Source organism: Maylandia zebra, linkage group LG4 (assembly GCF_041146795.1).
Source record: "Maylandia zebra isolate NMK-2024a linkage group LG4, Mzebra_GT3a, whole genome shotgun sequence".
In the NCBI taxonomy this organism is placed as follows: domain Eukaryota; kingdom Metazoa; phylum Chordata; class Actinopteri; order Cichliformes; family Cichlidae; genus Maylandia; species Maylandia zebra.
In genome coordinates this window covers 12,189,788-12,216,154 of record NC_135170.1, presented here as the reverse complement: position 1 = coordinate 12,216,154, position 26,367 = coordinate 12,189,788, and the positions used below count along the sequence as shown (strand labels likewise).

The following is a 26,367-nucleotide window of genomic DNA, read 5'->3' as shown; positions in this document are numbered from 1 at the left end:
GTGTAAAGGTGAAGAAAGATGCCCAACGGATTGACTTTACCAAATGAACCATCCCAGCCTTGCCGTAATGGTCTATTTGAGTCACCTTTTATTGTTTATTTTATTTTATTTTCACTTGCTAAATACAGGACAGACTTAACTGGGGAAAAGAAAAGGGAGAAAGAAAGGAAAGAAAAACAGAGGGACGGGGTTAAGGGCAAAAAACAAAAACCAACAAAATAAGCAGACAAAAAATACAAATATCAATCACCTGGATCACCTGTTGAGAAAGACAAAAGAGAGAACAAGCAGAAGAAAAAAGAGAGCAATATAATAAACAACATCATCGCGACGTGAATATAACAGTAAATACTAAATATTAAACATTATTGTGCAGCACGTAAGATCGACAGTGCACAGTGTGGTTTGAGGTAGGAGCCAAAAAGGGTGTAGTTTGTGTGTGTTTACACCTGTGAGCATGAGCACGCTTGTTTTTAAAAGGTTCCTTCATGTAATGATCTACTAGAGGTCTGTGAAGGTTCTCAGTCATCCAGGTCATCTTAGTCAAAGGAGCTCGCAAAGAAAAGCGTCTGGACTTCTTTAAGTTACTTGAAGACGTTTCGCCTCTCATCCGAAAAGCTTGCAGTGACGTGCCCGTGAGCTCCGCCGGCAGCCAGCTGTGCCAGAGTGACCGACTGAGCCCCAGGCTGAGAGGCCGAGGGCACCCCACCCCCAAAGTGGCCCGAGCGAGCCCATTGTGTATGTTGGATCGAGCATAAGTTCCATTTGTAGTGATTCTACAATTACTAAAGTGATATAGTTAAAATATGTGATCAAGACATCAGCAAATAAATCTTCCACCACAATTATAAGCTGTGACTAAGATCATGTATTTATAGTTATAGGTAAACTGTGATAGCTTTGTACATATTGGATAAAAGACACAGACGATCAGCGACTTGAAGAATGGAACATCATCTGTTTATTATCAGTCTGATAATTACATTGCAGTTATAACCAAAGAAAAATCTCCAAACGTTTTACCAAAACATGTCATTAAAGGTATGCTTTCCAACAAATATTCTAATATTCTGTATGTATGGTGCAACACACGACCTTGAATCAGACCAGCAGTTAAGAAAATGGATAGATGCTGCACAGATAGATCACTGGCTGTGGGGTCAGTCTGGCAGATGCTGAGGCACTTCAGTTTTTCTCAGTGCACATTTATTATGGATGTACCACCAGGTAAATAATCTCAATTTCAGTGTAATGTTCAGCTATGTTAAATTGAGAGAAAATATTTCCATTGTGTAGTGATCTACACAGTTGTTTGACAAACAAAAGTGTTGTTGGTTCATTTCCAGCTACAGACCCTTTCAGGGTTGCACAAGGAAAGGCATCTGGCTTAAACCTCAACCAAAATCAAGCATGAGGAGCTATTTGGTGCAGTGAACCCTTGTGACACAGGAGCAGCAGAAAAATAGCTTTAATGTATCAGAAGCATATAATATCTCTCTGTTCGTGTTAATTTAAAAAAAAATCATACCCATTTAAAATGCAAATAATAAAACATTCAAGGATATAGAGAATATAGGATTTTCAGTACTGAAACACTCAAGAAAATATTGGTGTGATTTCAAATTACATAAGCCAGTTAGCAAACTAATATAACTTCCATACAATATCAAAAAAATAGGGTATGAAGAACACTATTCGTGTATTCTGCATGAGCTAAAGTTAAGAAATTTCAGATATGATTAAATACAATTTTAAACCATCCTTACATACAATAATTTCATTGGTGCTCTTTGTGTTTTTCTTCAAAAATAAATAAAAAAAATTCTTCTGCTTTTCCTACATGAGAAAAATTTCCTAATCACAAACTTTGTTGATTACACAGTGATTTAATATTAACACTGACATATTTCTCACTGCATTCTCAAAATGATTATTGTTCCAATATTCTTGCCTGTGTGTTTATGTCTATGAAGCAGTTTTCTTTTTACCAGTTTAATCACTTATTGATTCTTCACATTAAATGTTTAAATCAATATTATATGTAATCATTATCCATTTTGTGAATAATCAACTGAGAACAGCTTTTGTGATTTTCAGCAGAGTTGAAAATGTGCTGACTCATTCAGCGTGTACGGTACATTTCATCCAGACTTTGAATAGCCTCTTCTTTAGTGAATTCTGTCCATTTAGGGGGAATCTCACCACGCCCTGTGAAACTTAAACCATAGTGCTCTTCTAGCCTCTTCTTAAATTTGCAAACAAACCATATCCAGTACTTCGATGTATACTCATCAGGAGTAATGCTCCAGTTAGCAAACCTCGGCCCAGCTTTTCTGTACTCTTTATAAAGAAAAAGCTCTTCTGAAACTCCATCTGGGTAAAAGCTTCTATCACTTGCAACTTCTGTTGTGCAGAAATTAATACTAATTTCCGTAGTGTTTCTGTAATGCACACCATTGACTGCTGAAGATCGATGAAAGGGGCAACTGTGATCAATTTTGTCCTTAATCACATGATCTTTAACAGTGTTGGTACAAACAGCTCTACAGAACGGGCAGGTTTCCCAGCAACAGTCACACAGCTGATCAATGAGGATTTGATCAGGTCTCAGTCTGAATTCCTTTATCTTATCCAGGGAAAGCCGATTCATCTCCTCTTTGATGGATATAAGACCTTTCTCAATCTCTTCTTTAAGAAAGTCAAAATTGTTTATGTCCCCAAAGTTTTGACAAGAGATGGTACCAAGGGTCAGTTTATCTTTAAGGAACCTGGAAAACTCCTTAACCCACATGTAAATGTCTCCGTTCTGTGTTGTGACTTGATTTGTTGCATCAAATAAAGCTTGACTGACAAGTTTGTTGATGTCATCCACATTTTTCCTGAGTATATCCACTGCTGCATTTTTTGATTCTCCGGACATGTATGTGTTTACTCTCGCTTTGATAAAAGCTTCTACTTGCTTCTTTGGATTTCTGATGTAGGTGATGAAAGCATCAAAGTCCTCTTTCTCTGCAAGGGACTTCAACAAATGCTTCTCTAAGTTCAGTCTGTTCTCACTGAATGCTGGGCAGCTGCACTTCATCTCTCCAGCGAGATCAATGGCAGTCTTGTTACAAACAGCCTCAACAATGGAAACCTTCAGTTTTTCACAGATCATTTCTCCAAACACAACAGCAGATGAGTTTCCTTTGCAGAAGCTTCTAAAAATGTTGTAGTATTGTGGTTTTTTACTCTCCAAGTAAGTGTGTGCATCATTTTTCACTGTGAATATTTTGTGAGACTCTGAAAGCCAAGTCGCTGCCCTGTCAAATACATACAGTAGGAGATCAACTGTGAACTCCTTCTTGAAAGCATACTTCTTGTTTTGTTCAAACTCTGTCACTGTCCGCTGAACATTTTGGGCCACTTCTTGTAAGTAAGCTGAACTGTAGCCTCTTGTTGCTACAGGTTTCTTCTTAATTTCATGAAGAGACTGGTTTTCAACACTGGTTATTAGTGATATGATCAGTCCCTGGTCCCCATGCTCAAGAAGTCCTTTAAACTGACATTTTAGTTTTTCATACATTTGGCTGGCAAACCCCTGTCCTCTTGTGTTTTGGTGCTTGCGAAGGACTACGTATTCAGTGTAATCACTGACCTGGGATATTGTTTTGTATTTGCTACTCTTTTTAGAGTCAATTATAAGACCCCATTCGAAACCAAGGATATGAAGGATATTTGCCAGGTCATCTTCAAGATTGATGTCCTTAATGGGTTGCATATTTGTAGTTAATTCTCTCACCAAGTCACTCCAAACACCATCAAACTGTTTTTGAAGTTTCTCTTCATCTTTTGCTTTGTCTTTTAACTGATGAGCGAGCTCTTCATCTTTTGCTTTGTCTTTTAACTGATGAGCGAGCTCTTCACTCTTTTGTAGCAGCTTGTCCTCGAAGTCTGTCTTCTTATCATCCAGCTTTTTACAAGCTTTCTTCTGCTGAATAACTTCATCCAGTTTTCTTTCCACTCCTCTCACCAGTTCCTCTTGGAACTCCTTTATTTTATTTTCAAATTGGCCTCTCCACTGAACCAGTATTTCGTTGTCTTTGTCATCCTCAAAGTACTTTGACATATCTTTCTTGATTTTTTCAGATGTTTTGCTCATTTCTTTAAAAATATCACTACGCTCAACCTTGTCAAGTTCTTCATTTTCAATTCTGGTATGAAGCTGGTTTTCAATAGTCAGCATGTTGCTCCTCAGGGCCCAGGTCCAGTTTCCATATTCAACCTCAAGTTTTCTGTAAACTGCAATTTCCAATGTGTTTTTGAAGCTGAAAACAAAGTGCTCATTCATCAGGGCGTTCCACAAGTTATGAATTTTGCTTTTGAAATGGGACAGTTTTACGCTAGCAAATTGTTTAGCTTTAGACAGGATGATGTTCTTCAGCTCTTGGATGCTCTCGCTGTAGCCTGGATTTGGAGGAGCCATCGGTGGACTTCCCTCCCATAACTGAGCAAAGTATTTCACATCTGTTTGCACATCAAAGGAAATGATATCACCAAAACACTCAGCATCACATGATTCCTCTTTAGCAGCTAGCTGAGCCATCTGGTCCAGTTTTTCTTGCAGGCGTCTTTTCCCATCCATGTTATTCTCAGCAGCTGCGATATCTGTCACATTCTGGTGAACAAACACACAACTCGGAGAAAGTTTAACTTTCTTCATCCTCATGAAAGCCTGAACAACAATCTGCAGGACATCCTGCATCTCAGCTGGATTCTCACCAAAGATGTTGATCAGTGTCATGTTTCCCAGACCAACAACAAATGTTGCTAATTCATTGTCATGATGACGAGTACTATTTCCTGCCAGCTCAAGAGCACGAAGTCCTTCAGTGTCCACCACTAGAAAATAGTCAAACTGGAAGTCTTTCTTGATTTCCTCTGACACTTTGACCAGCTGCATGAAGGCACCTTTGGTGCACCTGCCTGAACTCACTGCAAACTGCAATCCAAACATGGCATTCAGCATTGTTGATTTTCCACTGCTTTGTACGCCCAAAACTGACAACACAAAAACTCTCTGGTCGCCTAGTTTCTTGATAACTTCATCTAAAAGACTAGAGATCCATGTTAGAGGCACATGACCTGCATCACCATCCATCAGCTCCACTGGGTATCCTGAAATCATCAGATCTGCAGCCAGTTCAGGATATTTAACCCACTCAGTGTTTGTATGTTTTGGTTTTACTGCTCTGCTCTCTGCTGGTATTTCTCTGTGGGCTTCATAGATCTGTCCCATTTCTCTGAAGATGTGTTCCAGGCCAAAGGTTGCAGACTGCAGTTTTTTGGAGATTTCTTCAAGCTCAGTTTGTTTACTTGTTAACAGATCAGATTTGTCGTGTTTCTTTTTCAGAGTCAAGAGCTCAGTCCACTTTTCATCATAGCTTTGAAGAATCAAAGAAAGATCATCTGTGGATAGGGCATCTGTTAAGATCTGATTCCATTTCAGGAAGTACTCCTTCTGTTTTGATGGCAAAGACAAGAGGCTTTCTGTGAATGACTTCATCAGTACATTACATGAAGCTTTGCATTGAGTTTGTCTTATTTGCATCAGCTGCTGCTGTTTCTGACTTTTTTCCTTCTCAATGTTTCCTTTAAGGTTATACAGCTCTTTATTTATTCTGCACCACTCATGCCACAGATCACCTTGACAAGGTAGAAATGTAACTTTGATCTTTGAAATGTCCACCCCTTGAAGCATATTAACTGTTTTCAATGCAGCTGATTTCCCTTTTTGACAGACTTCATCATCTTCATCCACTCTGACTCCAGGGACTTTGGCCAAGGATTCAAGCTGGAAGGATGTATTATCAGGTTCATGTAAAATCTTTCTGATAATTCCTTTCAATCCTTCAGAAACATCTGACTGGCTTCTGTCTTTCAGACCCATTTTGTATTTTCTCTTTTTCACTTGAAGAGCACCACAATCATTATCAGCAATGAGAATAATCAAAGGCTTTGGTGACTCGTAAAGGTCTTGGATTACTGTGGTACTTTTCTGGCCTTTTTCCAGAGTCGGCACAAGAACAACAGTGACTGATGATTTTTCTGTCAGTATCTTATGCTGTTTTTCAAATGACAGAGCATCACCATGAAGATTACAAAAGGCAGTGCAGTCTGTGAAGGAGTCATTGGGTTTTCCGGCTGGACAGTACCAGGCAATCTCTGCCACACCATCCATCAGCAGGCGAGATTTGGTGCTACCTGGGCAGTTCCTGTGGAAGAAGGTGCTGTGACGGTCATTGATCAAAGTGTTCATGAGCTGAGATTTTGACACTGGCAGTGAACCCAGGCGGAAGAAAAACACCATGGGTGTCTCGGCTTTGCAGATGGGCATTGTCTTCATGTTGACAACATTTGAATTATCTTTGATTTTAGCTATCTTCCATGTTTTTGTTATTTGCCTGAATGTCCACAGAGGACATTCAGTATCCATAGTGACTGAGTCAGGGACAAGCAAAGGTAAGGCGTACTGACACTGTGATAGCTTTGTAATTATGTTCTGCTTCAGAAAGTTATCTGAACAGTGAAATACTGCCATCTGAACATCCATTGGATGCACATGAGATTGTATTGAGTTATCAGAGTCTACACTGTCACTAAATAAATCATCAAAGTCTTCACTGTCAGACACTGGAACAGACTGTGAATAACTCACACCAGGATTGTCTTGTTTTACCTGAATATGTCTGGCTCTGTAGTCTAACATCATCAACCTCTGAATAAATGTATGAGCTAGATCTTTCTCAGATGTGTCATGGCCCTGTTTCACAGGAGGGCCTAATTTAAGAAAGTCTGCTGATGACATTTTCTGTTGTTTGTGTTGAAGGTTGAGTCTTCTGAGCAGTGTTTCACTTTCTGCTTGAAATCGTTGACTGTTCCTCTCATCAGAAATATTAAAAGTCTGTAGTTTAAAAAAATGAAATTTACTAATTGGCAGAAATTATAACATTTTATCACTAACATCATGCAAAATAGTATATGTTTCTGACCTTATCCTTGTTTCCACTCACATCCTTGAAGGCACCTGCACAACAGATTTAATTATGACATGGAGAGAAAGAGATTAATTCACCATGGAAGTATTAACAGTACAAAGTTTGAAGACATCTACTATTTTTTCTGTTTTTGTTTTTTCTTCTTATCATGTTGTGACCATCAGTTATATTTGACCTCTTCTGAGCAGACTGCATGAATCAGGCTCCATGATGGAACTAAGAAACAAACTAATTGGCCCAAGAAACACAAGGGAAAAAAGAGTTGACAAGTGTAAGCAGCTCTAGTCTGTTAAAAGAAGATAACAGCACAATACTCAGAATTTATGACCAGATTGTGCAGTTGTGGGGTGTCTATGCATATGCTTATCAAACCCATCTGCTTTGCATTGTCTTTCTAATTTTTGATGCTTTATAGCCAATACCAAGCCTTTTGCTAAAACAACAATTGAGAAGGAAGCTCTGAAATGATCCCTACAGCTTTACAGTGCTCTGAAGTAAAAACAAGACGAATGAAGCTGAAAGCAGTGATTAAAAGGCCCTTGCAACACAACAAACCATAAACATTTTTATGCCCGGTAGATGGAAATGTAGATACTAATCAAATGTCACATTGGTGTGCATCATGGATGGAATCAGCATTTCAAATTTCATCTAGATTGGATGATGACCATAACTCACTCTATATTTCCTATCTTCACTAGGTGCCACAATAATTGTGACCTAATACTGATACATAGATGTTTTGAGACTCAGACTCCCATCAAGTATGTGAAGTTTGGATCATATTGGACAATGTATAATTGGGATTTGACAATGTCGTGTTCTGTGGTGAATGATTGAAATTCAACATGCTGCCACACCAGCTCAAAAACTTTGCAATTTAATATCCCCAAGATCTTTAGATTGGTGGCACCAAAGATCATGTTAACCTGATGCAATTCCTTGGAGGAGTTTTAATTCAAAGAGTATTAGTTTAAAATGAGGTCTGAAAACTGTGAAAATTGCAACCAAAATTTCACATTATTTTTAATGTGCTTTTATGGCTCCAAGGCTGCAAAATTTCTGAGTCATAGATGGAAGTTAGTGCAGGTGCAGATGTTTAAAGATTTTATAGATGGTTTAATGGAGCCATTTTCCAATATTCAATGACCAGAGCAATAAAAGCTAAAATGTTAATTAAATTGGAGGCGTGTGCCAAATTTCATGGCGTTTCAAGCTGTCTAAGACCCGCAAAAACTGCTTCCCTTTTCATGGAGAAGTGCAAAACCGCCAGGGTATACCGTTCAATCAAAACTCAAAATTAAAATCTTGAAGCATCATCAAGGTCTGATGTTCAGACCACTTTTGAGTCAGATGTGTTTAACCTGGAAGGAGCCGTGGATCAAAGTATTAAATATAAGGATAAAAGTAAAGAATACAAGAACAATATTGTGGATGCTTCATCAGCATCCACACTAATAATTACATTTTCCGTTCCCACTAGGTGGCACTCTAACTTATTGCTGATAACGAGCATATCAATCTGTTTGGGACGAGACCCTCATCATGTTTATGAATTTTAGTGCAGATTCGACAGAGCACAGAAAAGTTTTATAATTCATGGTGAAACATTGAAATTCACCATGCTGCCAAGGATACACCCTTTCATGAAAATCACTGATTTTAAAAATAGCTTGCAGTTGTAATTCAGAAATTCAGAAGAGAGCGCCATCTTTCCTCTGCTATGTTTTTAAGGGGTACAAACCTCATAATATCAACTGCACGAAAACTATATTCAGTAAAAAAGATGGATACAGCTACTGGGATCTCGATCACTGGTTTCAGAAGTCCCATTTTGAAGGCTCAAGATGATTGTTTGCAAACTTGTTGCATTTCATTTGCAAAAACCTGGATGTGATATGAATGGATGGGGATGACTACGAAACCACACACTTTTCTAGTAATGAGTTGAGATTGACAAGTTGTTTGCCAAACCGCCAAGACAGAAAGCCATTTCCTACAGATCAATGAAACAGGAAGTCTATTTGCAACAACAGCAACTGCCATTAGAGGTCTTCAGCTAGAAAATGGTTTAAGGCACTTTCAAAATGGCTTCCTTTTTCTGACCTCGAAACTACATCAATCTTTTATACTGGCTATGATACAAACTCCGGGGTCAGAAGAGGGCAACGGCTAGAATAACATCCAACTCTACACTGTTGCCTCATTCTGTTACAGCAAGAGCAGTAAGTTCTACCATATGGAAAAAAAAACAAGTTAAAGAAAAAAACAAAACCTTTGAATTAGTAAGCATGCAATGTAATTCTTCAATAAGATGTTACCTTTCTCCTCAGTTTCAGCTGATACAGTCTTGTGTCCACCTTCTCCCCCTGCGCTGCCATCATTCTGCTGGGAGTGTCCAGCAACTCCAGGTCCATTCAAAGACTCACACTATGAAAAGGATTATTTTAAACAACTTAAGTTTATTCTTCATTAGTCCAACACTTGGACAATTCACATTATTACAGCACCAGAGTGGACAGAAAAAAAAAATAGATCCAGCATATGTAGTGGTGGAAAACCAGAGTAAGAAGGTTGTTGTGATTGATGTAGCAATGCTAAGTAATAGCAACATCAGAAGAAGGGATGTGAGAAGGTCAACAAAAACCAAGGGCTAAGAAAGGTTTTCTGGACAGAGACTTCAGATGTTGTTCCTGGGATCTGCTGGAGCCACTCGGGGTTCACTGTCCCAATATACATACATAAAATCATGCATTTATCAGCAAACCGGAATGATTCACAGTGAACTTGTTGGATGTTTATTAGCAGCAGATGATGAAAGAGAATGGCCATCTCTTGGATTTATGTAAGCATCTTGCGTTTATTCAGCACAAGTGCCTCATGCTTTAAAGTTAAGTGTAACTATATAGTGTAGAAACTACATGATATGCAGAGAGGGTATATTGAATTGTTCATATCATGTTCGAGTGAAGTAAGTCAATAATATAGGAATGTTAAATCTTGCAACACTGCATGTGATTTCATCTTGCGCACTTTGGATTGTGGTTTGAGGAAGGCATCCATCTCAGTCAAGTCGAGCAGCACTTTTTTCGGTATACCGAAAAAGGACATTGGGTGGTTGTTACATTTACAAAAGTCTTAACTTATAATTTGAACAAAATAATTTCACGTTTCTATGGTGAACATAATTAAATCATGTAGGATCTATAAGAAATTCAACAACTTAATTTGTTCTTGTTTAGATGACATGATACAATCTAGTCAGAGTGGTTAGTTGCTGGACTCGTGAAATTCACAAGATCACATGAGATTTTAAACTGCAGGAAAATCACTCGAGTTGTAAGTGGCAGAGAACTACACACATCAAATGTATGCTATCGCTATTTATTGTGGTTTAACCTGTCAAGGACAAAAACGTACAGAAATCATAGCTTTCGTACTTCATTAAGCCTGGATTGGTGGCATGGTGGCTAGTGCTATTGCCTCACAGCAAGAAGATCAAATCCACATTCTCACTAGTTTACAGTGGGTTTTCTCTGGGTATTCTGGTTTCCTCCCACAGTTAAAAGTCATGCAATTAGAACTAGGTTAATTGGTGATACCAAATTGCCCATGAATGTGAGTGCAAATGGTTGTTTGTCTCTACGTGATAGACTGGTAAACTGTTCAGGGTGTATCCTGCCTCTTAACCTTTCACTTCTGGGATATGCCCCAGCCCCTCTGCAACCCGGATAAAGATAGGATGGTAGTCATTGTAAATCCAATTGCTTTTTATGTTAGCCACACTCTAGACTTTGTTCAACATTAAGTAATATAAAGACAACATGTAGTATTTAAGTGGCCAAGTAATGTAGTGGCAAATTTCTGTCTCAAGCTTTGAAAAAAGAATTCTTCCACTTCTTAATGTGAGCTGTCCAGATTTATTTCTGACTCGTACATACAAACAAATGATGTCACGGTCAAAAAACTATTTGCTGCTGCAGCTCACATTTCCATTGCTGTCCTGGCTCATTCTGACCTGCTACCACACATGCGCCGTAATGTTTTCCTACCCGACACAAATCAAACATGCAGCATATATTCTCTAACAACATATTATACAAAATCAAACATGTAACATAAGGACGGAAACAGTATCAAAAATATTTCTCTATAGATTGGCTCTAACAAGTAGTATTGGGGTAAAGGTTATTGAATAGTGTTGGACTAAAATTACAAAATTGTGATAGATGAAAATATTCCAAGACCTCAACTTGCTTCATCTAAATATGTTTCAATCCCGTTTCATCAACAAAAAATGCACAGGTTTATTTAATATGAATAATTTGTGTTGATTTGACTAAGTTGTTTATGTTTCTGCTAAAGCAAAACAATTGTGTGCAACCAATGTCCACTATAGAATTAAGTAAATCCAACATGCTCTTTTTTTAGTGTACGGAAAGACCCTCCACGTACATAAAAAAAAAAAAAAAAATTAAGATCAACAGGACAGACAGCAACAACAGTATAGTAAAAATATGCAAAGTTCCAAATTTTATCTTTCAAAGCTGGAACTTTTCAGTTAGAAAAAGTCTGAACTAAAAGGGCTTTAAATTTTTTTTATTGCTGTAATGAATGTGAAGTCCATGAAAAAAAAAAATCTTACCTTTAGATTTTCAGTCAGATTCTCCCTCTCTTCTGATGAAGGATTATGTAAGAAGAAAAAGATTGGACCAGGTCATTGCATAGTTTTATAACACAAGAGTCACCTACTATATATTCATTATATGTTGAAATTTTCTCATCCAACCGACCCTTTAATTTTTTTCCTTTTGCAGTATTCATTAATTGTGTAAGTTATATGATGTTATTGCAGATATAGAGCACTTTGTGAAAAGACACATCAAGTCTTTACAAAATATTTAAAAAATACTGGACCAAGAGTTTTAGGTTTGGGGATATTTTGAGTTTTCTCTAGCTTTGGATTCTTAATCATGTTTGTGTAGTGTTTGTATTGTTATTTATTTTTGTGTTATTTCTTAGTTATTATGGTGTGATGTTTATAGTCCTTATATATTTATTAATTTCCCGGTTTCTGTGCCTTAAGTTCCTCACCTAATTGACAATAGGTTTGTTAATCACCTCTTGCATTCTCATTCTGTTCTTCTAGTGTGCTGTCTGTGATGGTTTAGCTTCTGTCTTAGGCCTGGTCTCAGTGATAGTTATTTCATGTCTTATTTTGACAGTCTTTTGTCTTATGTGCTTTTGGCTTAATTACCCTGAGTCCTTATTCTGTGATTAGTTTCTGTCTTGTCCTTAATTATTTTGTATGTGGTTTGTGATCAGCAGTGAAGCTGCTTTTTAATTTTATTCCCATTTGAAGGAAAAAAAATAAACAAAAACTATAATAATTTAAAAAAACAAAAAAACAAAACCCTTTCATTTAGTAAGCATTGTGAGAATGTAGGAGACCACCAGGGGACTCCACTCACACCCAGCAAGAAAGAAAGTGGGAGGAATAATGTTTCTGGGTTCTAAGATATGTTTTGCCACCTTGTGAAACCAGCTGAGTGAAGCTGAGATTAAAGTTGTAAAATGTGATAAGATCTCACGTCATTATTACATAACTCCACAAGAGGACAAATTCAGGATCAAGTGTTCATAAAATTAAAAAGAAATACAGCATTCCCTCAAAAACCCAAATGCTACAAATATAATTACCAAACTTTTTTCCAAAATGTTCAAATCCTCGCTTTAATATAATAATTAATCCAGTTATACACATTAAAATCTCACCATGTCTGATCCGTATTTCCTTGTCACATTTGCAGTCCAGGTGTTCTCTCTGCTCTTCACGTTCACTGCAGCAGTTGTTCTCAGAGACCATGACATCTATTTTTTCTAACAGATCTATTATGTCGTTGGCATCTGTCATGCATCTTGTACATGTGTGGAATCTTTTTTCATTAAAACCGCTGTGAGCTTTCAGGTCTGCCAGTGCACTTTCACATTTTTCCCCTGGCCCATGAGTCACAACTGTCATTACATTAAGAAGAGATCTTTTCCCAAAAGCTCTTTCTAGCTGCTGAACTCTCGAGCTGTAATGGCTGTTATGCAGACCATATGGTAACAGTAATAGAAAGGCATGATTTCCCTGGTTTACCGGGAATTCTTCAAGGTTTTCTAAACCAAGCATGTTAATGACAGAGATGTGTCGACCACACAAATCACACAGTTTGGATGAAAACTCTTCCACGTTTCTTCTCTCTTCATGGTCAAGTAAGACGTTTTTTGGTCCAATCTCAATGGCGTTTGAGTCACCAATTAACAAAAGTGTGAGCTTAGGCAGCTCTGAAACAAACACAAGAACATCAGTAGATTACACTACAGATTATAAAAACGGCGTTGTTGAAGCGGTATAAAGCTTTTCTTAAACAAACAAACAAACAAACAAAAATTACAAAAACAACTGAAGTTTAAACTATCAAATCAGTAGTATCATCAACATTTTTAACAAATGTTCTTTAAAAAAATTCTGATTACCTTTGTTCTTTGTCACAGAATTGGTTTCACTTTCTCCTCCCTCTCCAGCTGCTGTGTTATCATTGTTATCTTCCATCTTATTACAGTCAAAGGAAAATAGAGCAAAATGTAACATTAGTATTTGAAATAACAAGTACTACTTTTAAGTATACATGTAGTATAATTCTGCACGAAAATTTTCAGTTTAGGGGTTATTTCCTACTTTCATTGTCCTCAGGAATAGATTAACAGAATAGATTAACATGTGATTCCGTTCTTCAACACCCGAGGGCACCTAAATTTTGCAGAAAGATTGATGTGCACACAATTTAGTTCCGAATGTCACTTTGCTCCTTTGTCCAACTTGTACAATGAGAATATTACTCTTAGTGTTGTACTTTGTACTCACTAAGACCAAAAAAGTGGACCACATCAGTCCAGCTCTGAGGTCTTTACACTGGCTGCCTGTCCGTCAGAGGATAGACTTTAAAGTTCTGATGCTGGCCTATAAAGCTCTGAATGGTTTAGGACCAAAATACATCAATGACCTCCTGACCCAGTATGAACCTTCCAGATCCCTCAGGTCATCTGGATCCGGTCTTTTATCAGTTCCCAGAGTCAGAACCAGACACGGAGAAGCTGCATTCAGCTTTTATGCTCCTTATATCTGGAACAAACTCCCAGAAAGCCTCAGATCAGCTGAAACACTCAGTTTATTTAAATCCAGGTTGAAGACTCACCTGTTCTCAGCTGCATTTGAATAAAGCACCAAATCCACACTTTTAAGCTTAAATTTCAAAACTTACATTTAACTACTGATTTTATCTACTGTTCTGATTTTATCTGTTTTGATTTTATATACTGTTTTGTTTGTTTGTTTGTTTGTTTGTTTGCTAATTAGTTAGTTAGTTTATTTGCTTGTTTTAATCAATTTTAAATCATGCTTTTTATTTGTTCTTGTTTCTAATGTCTCTGTAAAGCACTTTGAATCACCTTGTTGTTGAATTGTGCTATACAAATAAACTTGCCTTGCCTTGCCTTGCCTTTGCAAACAGTGCTTGCACACTTGTCTCACAGCCAGCTACATTTAGAGACCCGAGACATTAATGCTCCAGGTTAGAGGAGAACAATTACTTTTAATGAAAACCAGCTTGCAGTTTGTTGTCCTCTTTAATAATATGATTGATGAATTTTTCTTTCGATGTTGCACTTTGTTGATAGTTCTTTTATCCTTTTTATTGTTTATTTATTTATTTTTCTATTACTGACATATAAATAATTACAAGTGTTATCTCTGTAAAACCCAATAGCATTAAAGAAAATGCACAATTGTAAGAGAATTTGTAAAATACACAAATAAATAAACACACATAAATAAATACATTCTATTAAACAACTCATTCTAAATGTGAGAGCATGTGTGTGTGTGTGTGTTCAGGCTGAACTCACTTGTTTTATTCTGTCTACAGAAGAAATGTCACAACATGAAGCACTGAGATTGTTTAGAAAGTACAGCGGAAACAAGCTTCTGAACATTTGTGTCATTTACCTCCTCTCTTCTACTGATCCCTTTTATAAAAGCACAGTGTCACCCTTTTTGGGTTCAGAGTCACCAGAGAACAAAATTTGCCAATATTTAAGACTGAATTCAAAACAACATATCATGATATGTAAACCTACCTTTTACTGTGTGCTTCCTCAGCTCAGCCTGCTCTGCAGCCTGTTGCAGTCTTATCAGAAATGTTCGCAGTGCTCCCCAGTTATAGGATGAGACCACTAGAAACCCCTCCCACAACATAGTAAAAGTGAAAGTAAGAAAGCTGTGATTCCCAGAAGTCCTGTGATTTCCAGGAAAGCAAGTAGGCTTACTGGCCACATTACCCCAAACCTTTTAAACACTGCTGTCAGGTGTTAGTGTGGGATCTGCAGCAGTGTTCTTGCACCTTTAGTTAATGAGTACTGAAGGTAAGAATAGCTCAGCAAGTACTTGATTTAGTGATTATATCTATATCTATATATCTCTATACATCTATATATTGTTGCGAAATCAGTTTTACCCCTGTTCTTTTATTCGTCGAGGCATCCAGAGACGGCACCGGAACTCAGTAGTTATTTCACAAAACCTTTATTCATCTTTATTTAAGCATGCACTTCTAGAAGGGAAGACGAGGCCGGTGTGTCCCTCTGCAAAATCTTCACTCCTTTGTCTGTGAAACACAGTTTTGTAGGGGCGACCCTATCATAAAACCCCCCCACGGTGTGCTGCAAACTCTGTCTGTGTCTATGTGCACGAGCACATGAATGCCTATGTGAGCGCACATGAGTGAGTGTGTGTGTGTGGATGTGTGTGCGTGACAGTTAAAACACTGTGGGTGTAGGTGACTCCCTAGAGGTCATAAAAAACCCATCTCCCTTCCAGACCACAGTTATCCAGGTCAAATGTTGAGACCCCCACCCAAACATTCTCTGGGGAATTTCCACTCAGCATTAACTCCTCTCTGTTTTACTTTCACAGTTCAACTGGGGAGGGTCTCCTATACTCTACTCCTAAGTTCATGACACAATCAGGCCTTTATTACATTGAGGGCAGTGTCAGTGTCTCTACAATAATTCTAAATTCTATGTTAACACATTTCTAAACTCTAAATCAGCTAAACATTTCTACAATATCTATCTATCTATCTATCTATCTATCTATATATATATATATATATATATAGAGAGAGAGAGAGAGAGAGAGAGAGAGATATCGCTGCAGACGGTGAAGGCGCTGCGTGGAAAACAAATCCCTTTTTTGTCTTGCCGCGTTTTGCACACACCGCGGTGGGCCCGAATGAAGACAGCACTGAAGGTTTGCTCTCTTTTCTTTTTTTTTTTTATAGTGTCTTGCCCATTTGGGGTTCTGTGTGAGTTGCCGTCCCTTTTTAACGTGTGTGGTATGTTGATTTGTTCTTAACCGGTTCCCCGCAGAGCCTATCCTGTCTCACGGGCAATCATACAATTTTGTCATTTTTTAAAATCGTATTTAATAAAGTAAAGTTTTAATTGTTTTAGGTGCCACTGTTACACTGTTACTTTTATTTTGTATTAAAAATTAAACCCTTTTTAACTGACTGTGTGCCTACGGCTCTGTCCTCTTTTAAATAGGTACCTACCACGGGTCACAAACTGGCGTTGTCTTTTGTGTGTGTGTGTGTATAGGAATATAGGAATATGATGTATTCCTGAGTATCCCAAGCCAAGGACAGCCACCATAATTCTCTCTGAAGATAGGAGATGGTTTTATACTGACTGAGGTGTCAGTGCAATTTTACAGTAGGAAATATCTTTACAATGACAGAAAGAAGAATTTCACTGGTCAGGTCTATTTCTGTCAATTTAAAAACAAGGTGGGCTACATGTGGCCCACAACATGAAATGGATTTGACACCCCTGGATTTAGGAATAAAAACACTCAGTATTTCTGTGTATTGCCAGTTGAAAGAAACAATATCTAAATAATGAGCTAACAGTGCACAAGGTTACTTGGGAAAAGTGGGCTAACTGCAGGAATGAAAAACAAATTGTTTTATCTCTCAGGGTCTAATGAAAATGAAAGGAAAATGTCCTTTCAGGACTCTGCAGGTCACTAATCAGAAGCAGTGTTACTGGAGATAAAATTACAAGTCTCTTGTTAGAGTATCCCATTAGATCTTCCTCAAGGGCCCAAACTGTATCAAGATAAACTCTGTCATCACATGAGCCCAATGGTACATAGTGCTTTTGCTCTATGATGTAGGTTACAGGAAAAACAGTCACCTCGGATACAAAACACACTTTTTTATTCAATCGTCACATACTCAGCTTCTGTTCTAAAAACAAATAAATAAAAATAAAAGAAAATGTGTAGCATGCTCATCAACTTAGCAGTGTCCACATATTTAATTCAGCTTCACATTCCTGTAGCCCTAGCTGTTGTCTACAAGGTTTGGCTTATGAGCTCCTATTATAGATGTGCTCTATATCTCAGTAATTTTTTATCTAAGATAAATGACAGGTTATCAAGCAGATCAAGTGCCTTTATTTTCTTCATCTCATATGTCATTATACTGAGTTTGAGCAACCTTAAGCTTGGTGCAGACTACTTCATACTACTTCATACTACTTCATAACAATTATCCACCTCACATCACAACTGACCAAGGTGCCACTTATGATTAATATTATATTTTTATTAATATTATCATCCTTTTCTTTCCATATAATAACAACAGTATATTACAACATTTTATCAGTGTAAATCACTATACTACTACTGAGCCAATTTAATAGTTAGGATCATCTCACTCAGCAAACAGATAATTTAGAATTCATCCAATCTGTACAAATTTGCTTTTTCTCTGAACAGGTTTGTGCCTACTTTTTAGACTGGTCTTCTGTTTGCCTCATCTCAGATCCAATCTTCAGTCACATTCATTCTCTCTGTTGCATGTCGAACCAAGCAGTTTATTATTATATTTATTTTTATATTTTATTTTGTATCCATCAAGGGCTTCGGGTGGTCTGCAGTTCCACCCTTTCCCAAGCTGGAGACATTTACCTTTCCACACACTTCCCTTGGCTGAACAATGACACAGCCTTAATGTACCTTATGCATCTCTCTGTTTTATATAAAAGGTTTTCATGTGAATTATTTCCTTTTATTTATTTTATACAATCTGGGCATGGTCGTCATGCCAACTATATTTCATTATTTAGTTCTGTTTGGAGGGTCTCCCTTAAAGTGGTTACAGCGGAAGGGTTGCATTTTCCCTCCCACGTAGGACAATTTAGTTTCTTTGGATTTCTCCACCTATCTGCACTTATCTGACCGGCGCTGGGATAATTTTATATCTAACCAATGTTCATCTGCCGTGAGTTTAGTTTCGTTATTACCCATTTTGTTTCGTGTTATAGAAAGTTTGTTTACAATGTATTTATTGAGTTAAATATACAGTCAGACCCGTGAAGCTGTCACTGGCACGAAGAACGAGATAAGTTATCAACAACAGGCTTCTACTTTCAAGCTATCCTTGAAAGCGGTTGTCGATTTTATGTGATGACGCACAACTTTTTTTCTCATTCAGCCAGTACGTGAGCTATCAACGTTAAACAATTCAGTGGAGTAGTTCAGCCACCTTAATGTGCTGTTAAATCAACTTACTCCACCAACAAAACAGTAAAAACAGTTTATGCGCGCAAAATTTATGCTGGACAGTCTGGGTGTCTCTTTAGTATCAGCTACCAGCCCTATTTCAGGCGAGCGGATAACTTGTCGGGCTTCAAACTACTTTTTCAGGTGAGCGGACAATTAATTTTATCAGGCTACCAACCACTTTTTCAGGTGAGCGGAGAAAATCAGTCTTTCTGTAGACTTATGTTAGCGAATAGGTCACTTCCTATTTTAATATACTTAGACCAGACAGACTGTCCCAGCCAATCGTTTTACGCGAGGTGTGTCAAATGTGGAATAATCACCTGGCTTCGCTGTTGCCGGTCTGTCGGGCGTCCTCCTTCAAGCCCCACCGCCGTGGACCTGTATAAGACGTTGGCCAGGACCCGAATTTTAACGTCCCTGGACTTTCAACCCTTCCTGGAGGGCACTCTGCAGAGGCTTCAATGCAGGTTTGTCACGGCGTTGGGACTTGAGGAAGGATACCACTGCGAAATGGAGCATAATATTATTATTAATGCCAGTCCATTAACGGCTTCGAAGGACCAATTAAATGTCAGAGATTTACAGTTAACAAACAGTCAGGTGAGTAAACAACACTGAGACACTTGAGATTGATAACGTGCGGCACGGGTGAATCTCAGACAGAGAGACACACCGTACTGCAGTATTCATTTATTTTTATAGGTTACATCATCAATATGCAAATATAATCACAGTTCCTGTTACGCAGGTCCTGATGCTGTCTGTGTGTAAGCTGTGTGTGTCACAAAGTGTGTGTGCTACAAGTCAATTTCTAAGAATAAGATAATGCAAGTCAACTTCTGTGGATGTGTGTTTCTGTACTGATCTCTTGCGGTAAATGTCACAGAGTCACAGGGTCACCTTCCTGTTTCAACAGAAAACTGTGTCTGGTGAAATATGTGAACATAACATGAACATAACAACATAAGTATAACATAACATTTGAAGCATAATCAAATAAAACATGAAAAACTCCCTGACACTTCTGTATGCTGACAAACTAAGTAAGACTGCTCCTGCTTGTTACTCCTTTGTTGTGATTTAATTTGATGTTGTGTAGCCATGCAGAGACAGTTTGCATATATTAGAATGTTAAGTTCAGTGATGTCATCAAAACAGTTTTACAAAGGGACCTTTCAAAGTTCCAACTACATACAAAATCAAATAGTTAAAAGTGAGTTTAGTCCAGGGAGTACAATTTTGAACCAGTTTCCGATATGTCGTCAAAATCTTGGCCGACCTTTGCTACGCCACGTGCTGTGGGTGTAAGTAAATATCTAGGTGAGTGAAGTCTCCTTTACCTGTCAATTCATCTTAAATTACAGGCTTTTACTTCAGGTGCTTTGATTCAGCAGTAACAATTTTTTTTACAAACTGCAGAACGCCACACTGAGCCCTGGTCCTTCAGGATAGAGGACAGGACGTCAGATGGGCGAATCAAGAGCTCCAAAAGAAGAGATGGTTCCACAGAGAGATTGGAAAAAGCTTCCAAAACAAGAAAGGACAGCAAAAGTCCAACCCCAGGCCCCAGCCATGTTTTCTTTGAGAAGTGTAAGTGAGACATTCACAGAGATTATTTTTTGTTTTATAGTTTCTGATCATCTGTAGGCCTGTGTGGAGTTCAGAGGTCTAATTGATTTTTGTTTATGCAGCTGCTTTCAGAAAGAAGAGCAGCAAACAAAAGAGCAGCGATGGAACAAAAGAACCACGCAATAAAAAGAGGAGGACATCAAGCTCACAGGAGGAGTCTAACAACTCCATCTATGAGACAGATGATCCTTTACCTAGCACATACAACGGTCACACTACAGGTAAGAAAAAGTTCAAATCACACCTTAAACGAGAGCCTCTTTCCCAAGCTCTCAGAATTTAGCTGGCATCCATCTGGTAATCACTAGAAAGTTTCCAACAGAGCCTGTACGAATGTGTAAAATGAGACGATGTCAGCTTTCCTACATGCAACTAATCACAACCCCGTGTTTGTTTTGTCTCTCTGTAGAGGACTTTGAAGAAAAATATGACGAGCAGGATATGCTGGGTGAAGGACAGTATGGGCAAGTGTTCTTTGGAAAACGTAGAGAAGACAATTTCCCAGTATGGCTTCTTATGTGTGCACTTTACGCATGTTTTCTTGTAGTTCATCCTGTTCTCTACGTGCTTTTTCTCAAACACATTTTCTCTTTAATGCAGGTGGTAATAAAACATGTTCCTCAGAAGTCGCTCTACCGCCAGCCAATGGTATGAGATGTTTGTCTTTTTCGGTTGTTTTTCGGGCAGCATGTACCTCAAACAGCCTAATGTTTGACAACTGACCCGGATGTTCTGTTTCTAAAGCTTCTTAATGGTAGAATGACCAAGATTCCTCTGGAGGTGGCATTGCTGATAAAAGTGGGGGCAGGACCAGAGGCTACAAGCAGCAATGTGACCCCAGTTTTACTCGACTGGTATGACTTAGAAAAAGAACTTATTATGGTCTTTGAAGGGGCAAAAACAACATAGACTTGGACGTTTACCTGTCAAACAGAAGAGAAAGGATTTGTGAGAGCGACATTAAGGTCAGTGAGTAGCAAGAATAAAATATTTGTCTTTTATGAATAATTTAGATCTTATGGTTTTAACGTATCTTTCGTTTGTCTGTCAGGCCATAATGAGACAGTTGGTAGATGCAGCCACTGAAATGCACTCCAAGGGTGTTTTCCATCAAGACATTAAGACAGACAATATTATAATTGAAAACTCAGCTGAACGTTTAGCACATCCGCGTGTCAAATACATTGATTTTGGCTGTGGAGTCTTTTTTACACCAGAAGCAGTCACTCGAAGAAATGGTAGGTCATCAGCCTCATTGTTTACATGTTCTTGCCTGCCCACACGCCTTGTGTCCACATTCATTTCTTACCATTAATAATTTCTCTTTGGATTTTAGGGAGAAAATCACCGGCTCTAAACTTGCTGTTTAACGCCACCAAAGCCGATTGCATCACAGTTTTGCAGCTGGGCAGAGTGATGGATAGGCTGTTACACAACATCACCTCTTCCAAGAACATGTATTCGAAGCGTACCGATATTTCAGAAAGTAAGCCAGATGTTAATTCTTTAACCTGTCATGATTTGCATTACAAAACAGAAAATTCTGTTTAATGTGTTATCTGTATCGGTAATGCACATATCGATTTTTGTATGACAAACGTGAACCCCACCCTCTATTATATTTCCAAACAGACTGCGAGAGTTTTCTGTTAGGTTGCCTGGCAGCCACAAATGAAGACCGCCTCACCCTAGAGGAACTTCGAAATCATCCCTGGTTCAAATGACTTATCGACTCCAAGCACAACAGGGTTACAGAGCATAAGCTCTAACAGAGAAGTATTTGGTCAAATTCTGAAGCCATGTCACATATCTGTGTACGTTTTTAACAATTATGTCATTTTTACAGTCCTGCCCCTGTAGAGGCACCCCACAAAAACCACGAGATCGAAGTGGAACTTCCATGTATTGTCTTTTCCATACATGGTTTCTGTCCATAAATGGAAAATACCCCACCCACCCCCAGCAATCCGTGGAAAGGGGATCTCTCTTTGAATTGCCTTTCCCGAGGTTTCTGCTCAAGTTTTTGAGGAGTTTTTCCTCGTCTTCTTAGAGAGCTTGTGCTGGGTTAAAAAGAGTTGCTACTATGAACCTGAGTTATAAATACAGGTGCATAGTAGCAACCTGTATTGCTACACTGATCAATAATTAATTGATCAGTGATCAATTAATTATTCATGAATCAATTTAAACAAAAAATTGGACAAATCTAAAGAAATGTATTAATCAGGGAATTAGCAGCAACAGTAATTGGACAATCTAAATTTATCAGTTAATTAATAAATAAATCTGAATAATTCATCCTGCATCGCCTGTCTGCTTATATCACATAAACCTTTCACTGAAATTGATTTAATTTGTTATAATTATTAGTTTGTACTAATGCATCACAATTTCTTTGAAAGTTAAAGTGTGTGAATTTCCCATCTTAAACACGTCAGTGTGATCATCCTGTCCTGTCATGCTAAGAAATGCAGTTGTGAGTTTTCGTTGCTTCACTTGGACGAAACGCCCAAACACAAAAATGGTCCAGTGCTGTTTCTGACCGGAACACTGCAGGTTTAATGTCTTATAAAACATAAATCTATGTAATCCACACATACAATTCACCATGATGGGAGGACAACGTACCTCACCGTCCTTATCTCAAAAGTTGACCCTAATGTGACCGCTAAGCAACTTGTGAACTCTGCAGTCTGCATTGAAGGTCATGCTCTGGTTCATCTCTCTACCATCAGGTCTCGGAGTGTCTCATTTTACTGCATTAGCTCAAGTTCAATCGTGACAGCAACAACTGCTGTGAGTGCCTTCTGAAGTCTGCGAACTGGTTCACTTGACAATGTTTGTGCGTTTTTTGCCCTTTACAGCATTTTAGTGCAATTATCTAACAAATGAAATGGATTTATGTTTAATCGACGAGACCATCCAAGAAGGTTTTGTTTCAGCTGATGTGTAAAATTCTATTATATTACATGTGTATGCTACATACCACCGGTTATACACAAAGCCTGTCCTTTGTTTAGCTTTAGAATGGCTACACAAGACAAAAACATTAAATGCACTCATCTGCAATCTTTGCTATTTGCCACTCAGTGTCCGAGCAAGGTGTCAATTAGGGATGTGCTGATCATGTTTTTTTGCCCTCGAGTCCGAGTCATTTGATTTTGAGTATCTACCGATACCGAGTCCCGATCCGATACTTCAATAATACATAAAAAAAGAATGAAGCAGAACGAAGAAACAGATCCTGGATGTTCCTCATTTTTTTATTTAATTCACTTTATTTTAATGTTCAACAACTCTGTTAACAAACAAAGCACTTTTGTGAGGTAGCTTGAACAATCAAGTAATAAATAACATAAATTCTTCACTTATGGACTTCAGTGCAACAGTAAATATAAAAAAAGACTAATATAACAACAAATAGCACCTCAACTAAAAATATCCGGCAGGCATGTAAACAAATAAAAACATAAAAGTGCCAGAGTGTTTGCAAAGCTAGTAATGTGGTTTTAGAAACTGCACTCCTAACTCTTACTGTCATCATAGCAGTAAGTTTCACAGAAGGAAATGTGTGTTTTCTCTTTATGAAAACTAACATCTCTACCTTGTCAGGTTTGAGCCTGTTTCTGTTCTCATCAAGGACGTTTGCAACGGCACTAAAGTCTCTCACTGTCCACAGAGCTACAGGGGGCACTGAGATATTGGGTTGCAGCCATAGAGGGAAACTGGTTAGCATGTTCTTTCCAGTACTGAAGTGGGTCGCTTTTCCAAGTTTACATATCTCACAGTTTGCTATGGCAATGTTGTTATCATCAACTTTATAATACCTCCAGACTGCAGACGAAAAATGTTGGAACACTGAGTTACTAGTTGTTTCGCCGTCATTGTGGATGTTGGATATCGAAGAATCCATAGGTCTCTCATCCTATTCATGTAACCCCTACCTTGTTGATCCGGGCGACGTCCAGCGACGTCCAGGATTTAAAAAAAAATGCAGTCAGTACCCATATGGAAAAGATATATATAAATCTTCTAAGGTTTGTATCTGTCTTGTGTGAAACTTGTATGAAAAGCATACAAGAGTGAAAACAGATGTAAGATCCCTTGAAAAATTATATAAATGAAACTTGTATGTTTTGGATACTTCCTAAAACAATATATGAAAGTAATGAGAAAGTGGCCACTTTCATGAGTACCGTAATTGTCGGGCTATAAGCCGCTACTTTTTGCACCAGCTTTGAACCCTGCGGCTTTTAGTCAGGTGCGGCTTTTCTATGGATTGTCCATGATTTTTGTCATATCGTAAGACGATTTGTTTTGTTTGTTCCGGTGTTGTACGGCACTACGTTGCCTGGCGGAAGGGCATGGTATCAGACACACAGTATCGGGTTCAAGAGTGGTATGTTGGTCACATGTCCATCCGCCAGGCAACATAGTGCCGTACAAGTAGCGCGAAAAACAAACTTCAAAGTAGTGCTATGCGTTCAGCGGGAGGCGTGGATGATGTGCGGCGATAAGCGTGCGAAAAGCAAGTTATGCTCAACTCCACCGGTGGAATCTGACAGCGTGGAAAAGTGTAAAAACATCCATGATCACCAACGGATTTCGAAGGGCTGGACTGCTGCATGATGGAGAGGAGGACACCGCCACGGCCCTTCAGAGGGTGTTCGACTCTGACACTGACAACAAAGGAAAGAAGCTGAGAGTGGATGACGTAGCCATCCTGAGCCTGTTCGTATCCGACACTGGAGAAGAGGACTTTGGTGGTTTTAGTGCGCAGGAAGATGGTGGTGAATGACTGACTTTTCTTCTTGTTAAAGCCGTGTCACTGCACCTGAGCCTAAAAGGTAGTCCAATCTATTTTTCTGGTGTGCCCTAGGTTATTGTTATGTACTACATTTGTTACTCATTTATGAAGCACAGTACATGTTTCCCACTTGTAATTACCGCTACTTGTACATATACCTAAAAAGTTATGCAAATATGTACCCATAACTTGTTTTTCAAAATATTAATAAAAGTGATGTCTCCAAACAGCCATCTCTTTCCTGACAATTCCCTTTGTGCATATTCTCTTACATATGATAAGTCAACATTGAAACACCTGCGGCTTTTAGTCAGGTGCGGCTAATGTATGTACAAAACAGGATTTTCCCCTGATTTTAGCTTGTGCGGCTAATATTCAGGTGCGCTTTGTAGTCCGGGAAATACGGTAAATCATATTAAGCCTTATATGAGTTTTCTCTATTTCTTTTCCATATGGGTAGTTTTAATAGTTTGGGAAAAGGTTTACCCTAATTATTGGTGATTGGCACATAAAGGATGATTGTTACTAGCATCGGGATGTTAGTTAATGTCATGAATCGCTGTGCGGCAGGCAGGAGATGTGGACCCAAAATGCAAGACTCACAGACTCAGGGGATGAACTCAAAAACCACGGCTTTATTTGCTGGTAGGACAAACATACAAATCAGAATCAGAATCAGAATGGGTTTATTGCCAGATGTTGAGGTTTACAACATTAGGAAATTGCTGCGGTGCTTCAGTGCAGACAATAAGAATTAAAGTGCTATGTAGAAAGAAAGATATGTGCATGAGATATACATGAGATATATACATGAGAATAAGAATTATGAGTGCTACGTAGAAAGATATATACATGAGTGCAGGTGGTGATCAGTGCCAAACATATATACATGAGAGTAAGAATTATGAGTGCTACGTAGAAAGATATATACATGAGTGCAGGTGGTGATCAGTGCCAGACATGAAATGATGCAGTGACACAGCGTAGGGTCATGTGTTAGTGACTAAACTAAAAACTGGGAAACTGGGAAACAACAAACTAAGAACTCACAGAGCGACACAGGGAGATCCACACAGCATGAGGGACGACGCGGCACTGACTCAGAGAAACACAGGGTTTAAATACACTGGGAAGTAATGAGGGGAATGAGACACAGAAGGAGGGCACAGCTGGGAGAAATCAGGACTGACGAGACAAGCAAAGCAGGACGCATTCAC

The 26,367-nt window shown here is 38.5% G+C and overlaps 2 protein-coding genes across 2 annotated transcripts; one reads left to right on the top strand and one right to left on the bottom strand.

The window, feature by feature from the left end:
- Positions 1 to 935: 935 nt before the first annotated feature.
- Positions 936 to 13,624, bottom strand: LOC101477652 (interferon-induced very large GTPase 1-like). Its single transcript, XM_076882991.1, has 7 exons — positions 13,560 to 13,624; positions 12,813 to 13,367; positions 11,683 to 11,714; positions 9,359 to 9,467; positions 7,032 to 7,066; positions 3,907 to 6,943; positions 936 to 3,867 (listed from the first exon to the last, which is right to left on the bottom strand). The coding sequence occupies exons 2-7, from the start codon at positions 13,210 to 13,212 to the stop codon at positions 2,123 to 2,125; spliced, it is 5,358 nt and encodes a 1,785-aa protein (XP_076739106.1). The 5' UTR covers positions 13,213 to 13,367; positions 13,560 to 13,624; the 3' UTR covers positions 936 to 2,122.
- A 6,305-nt stretch (positions 13,625 to 19,929) lies between these two features.
- LOC143418476 (uncharacterized) lies at positions 19,930 to 22,559 on the top strand. Its single transcript, XM_076883580.1, has 9 exons — positions 19,930 to 20,034; positions 20,134 to 20,304; positions 20,406 to 20,564; positions 20,753 to 20,847; positions 20,944 to 20,991; positions 21,088 to 21,308; positions 21,395 to 21,581; positions 21,680 to 21,829; positions 21,976 to 22,559. The coding sequence occupies exons 1-6, from the start codon at positions 19,971 to 19,973 to the stop codon at positions 21,250 to 21,252; spliced, it is 702 nt and encodes a 233-aa protein (XP_076739695.1). The 5' UTR covers positions 19,930 to 19,970; the 3' UTR covers positions 21,253 to 21,308; positions 21,395 to 21,581; positions 21,680 to 21,829; positions 21,976 to 22,559.
- Positions 22,560 to 26,367: the final 3,808 nt, after the last annotated feature.

Bases quoted from the DNA above. Each gene is read 5' to 3' on its own strand.
- LOC143418476 (XM_076883580.1), top strand. From the start codon at position 19,971: ATGTCGTCAAAATCTTGGCCGACCTTTGCTACGCCACGTGCTGTGGGT. The intron at 20,305-20,405 runs GTAAGTGAGACA...TTGTTTATGCAG, and splicing joins CCATGTTTTCTTTGAGAAGT to CTGCTTTCAGAAAGAAGAGC. The intron at 20,565-20,752 runs GTAAGAAAAAGT...GTCTCTCTGTAG, and splicing joins ATACAACGGTCACACTACAG to AGGACTTTGAAGAAAAATAT.
- LOC101477652 (XM_076882991.1), bottom strand. From the start codon at position 13,212: ATGCTTGGTTTAGAAAACCTTGAAGAATTCCCGGTAAACCAGGGAAAT. The intron at 7,067-9,358 runs GTAACATCTTAT...TCTGTTGTGCAG, and splicing joins AGCTGAAACTGAGGAGAAAG to GTGCCTTCAAGGATGTGAGT. The intron at 3,868-3,906 runs GTGAAGAGCTCG...ACAAAGCAAAAG, and splicing joins GGACAAGCTGCTACAAAAGA to ATGAAGAGCTCGCTCATCAG.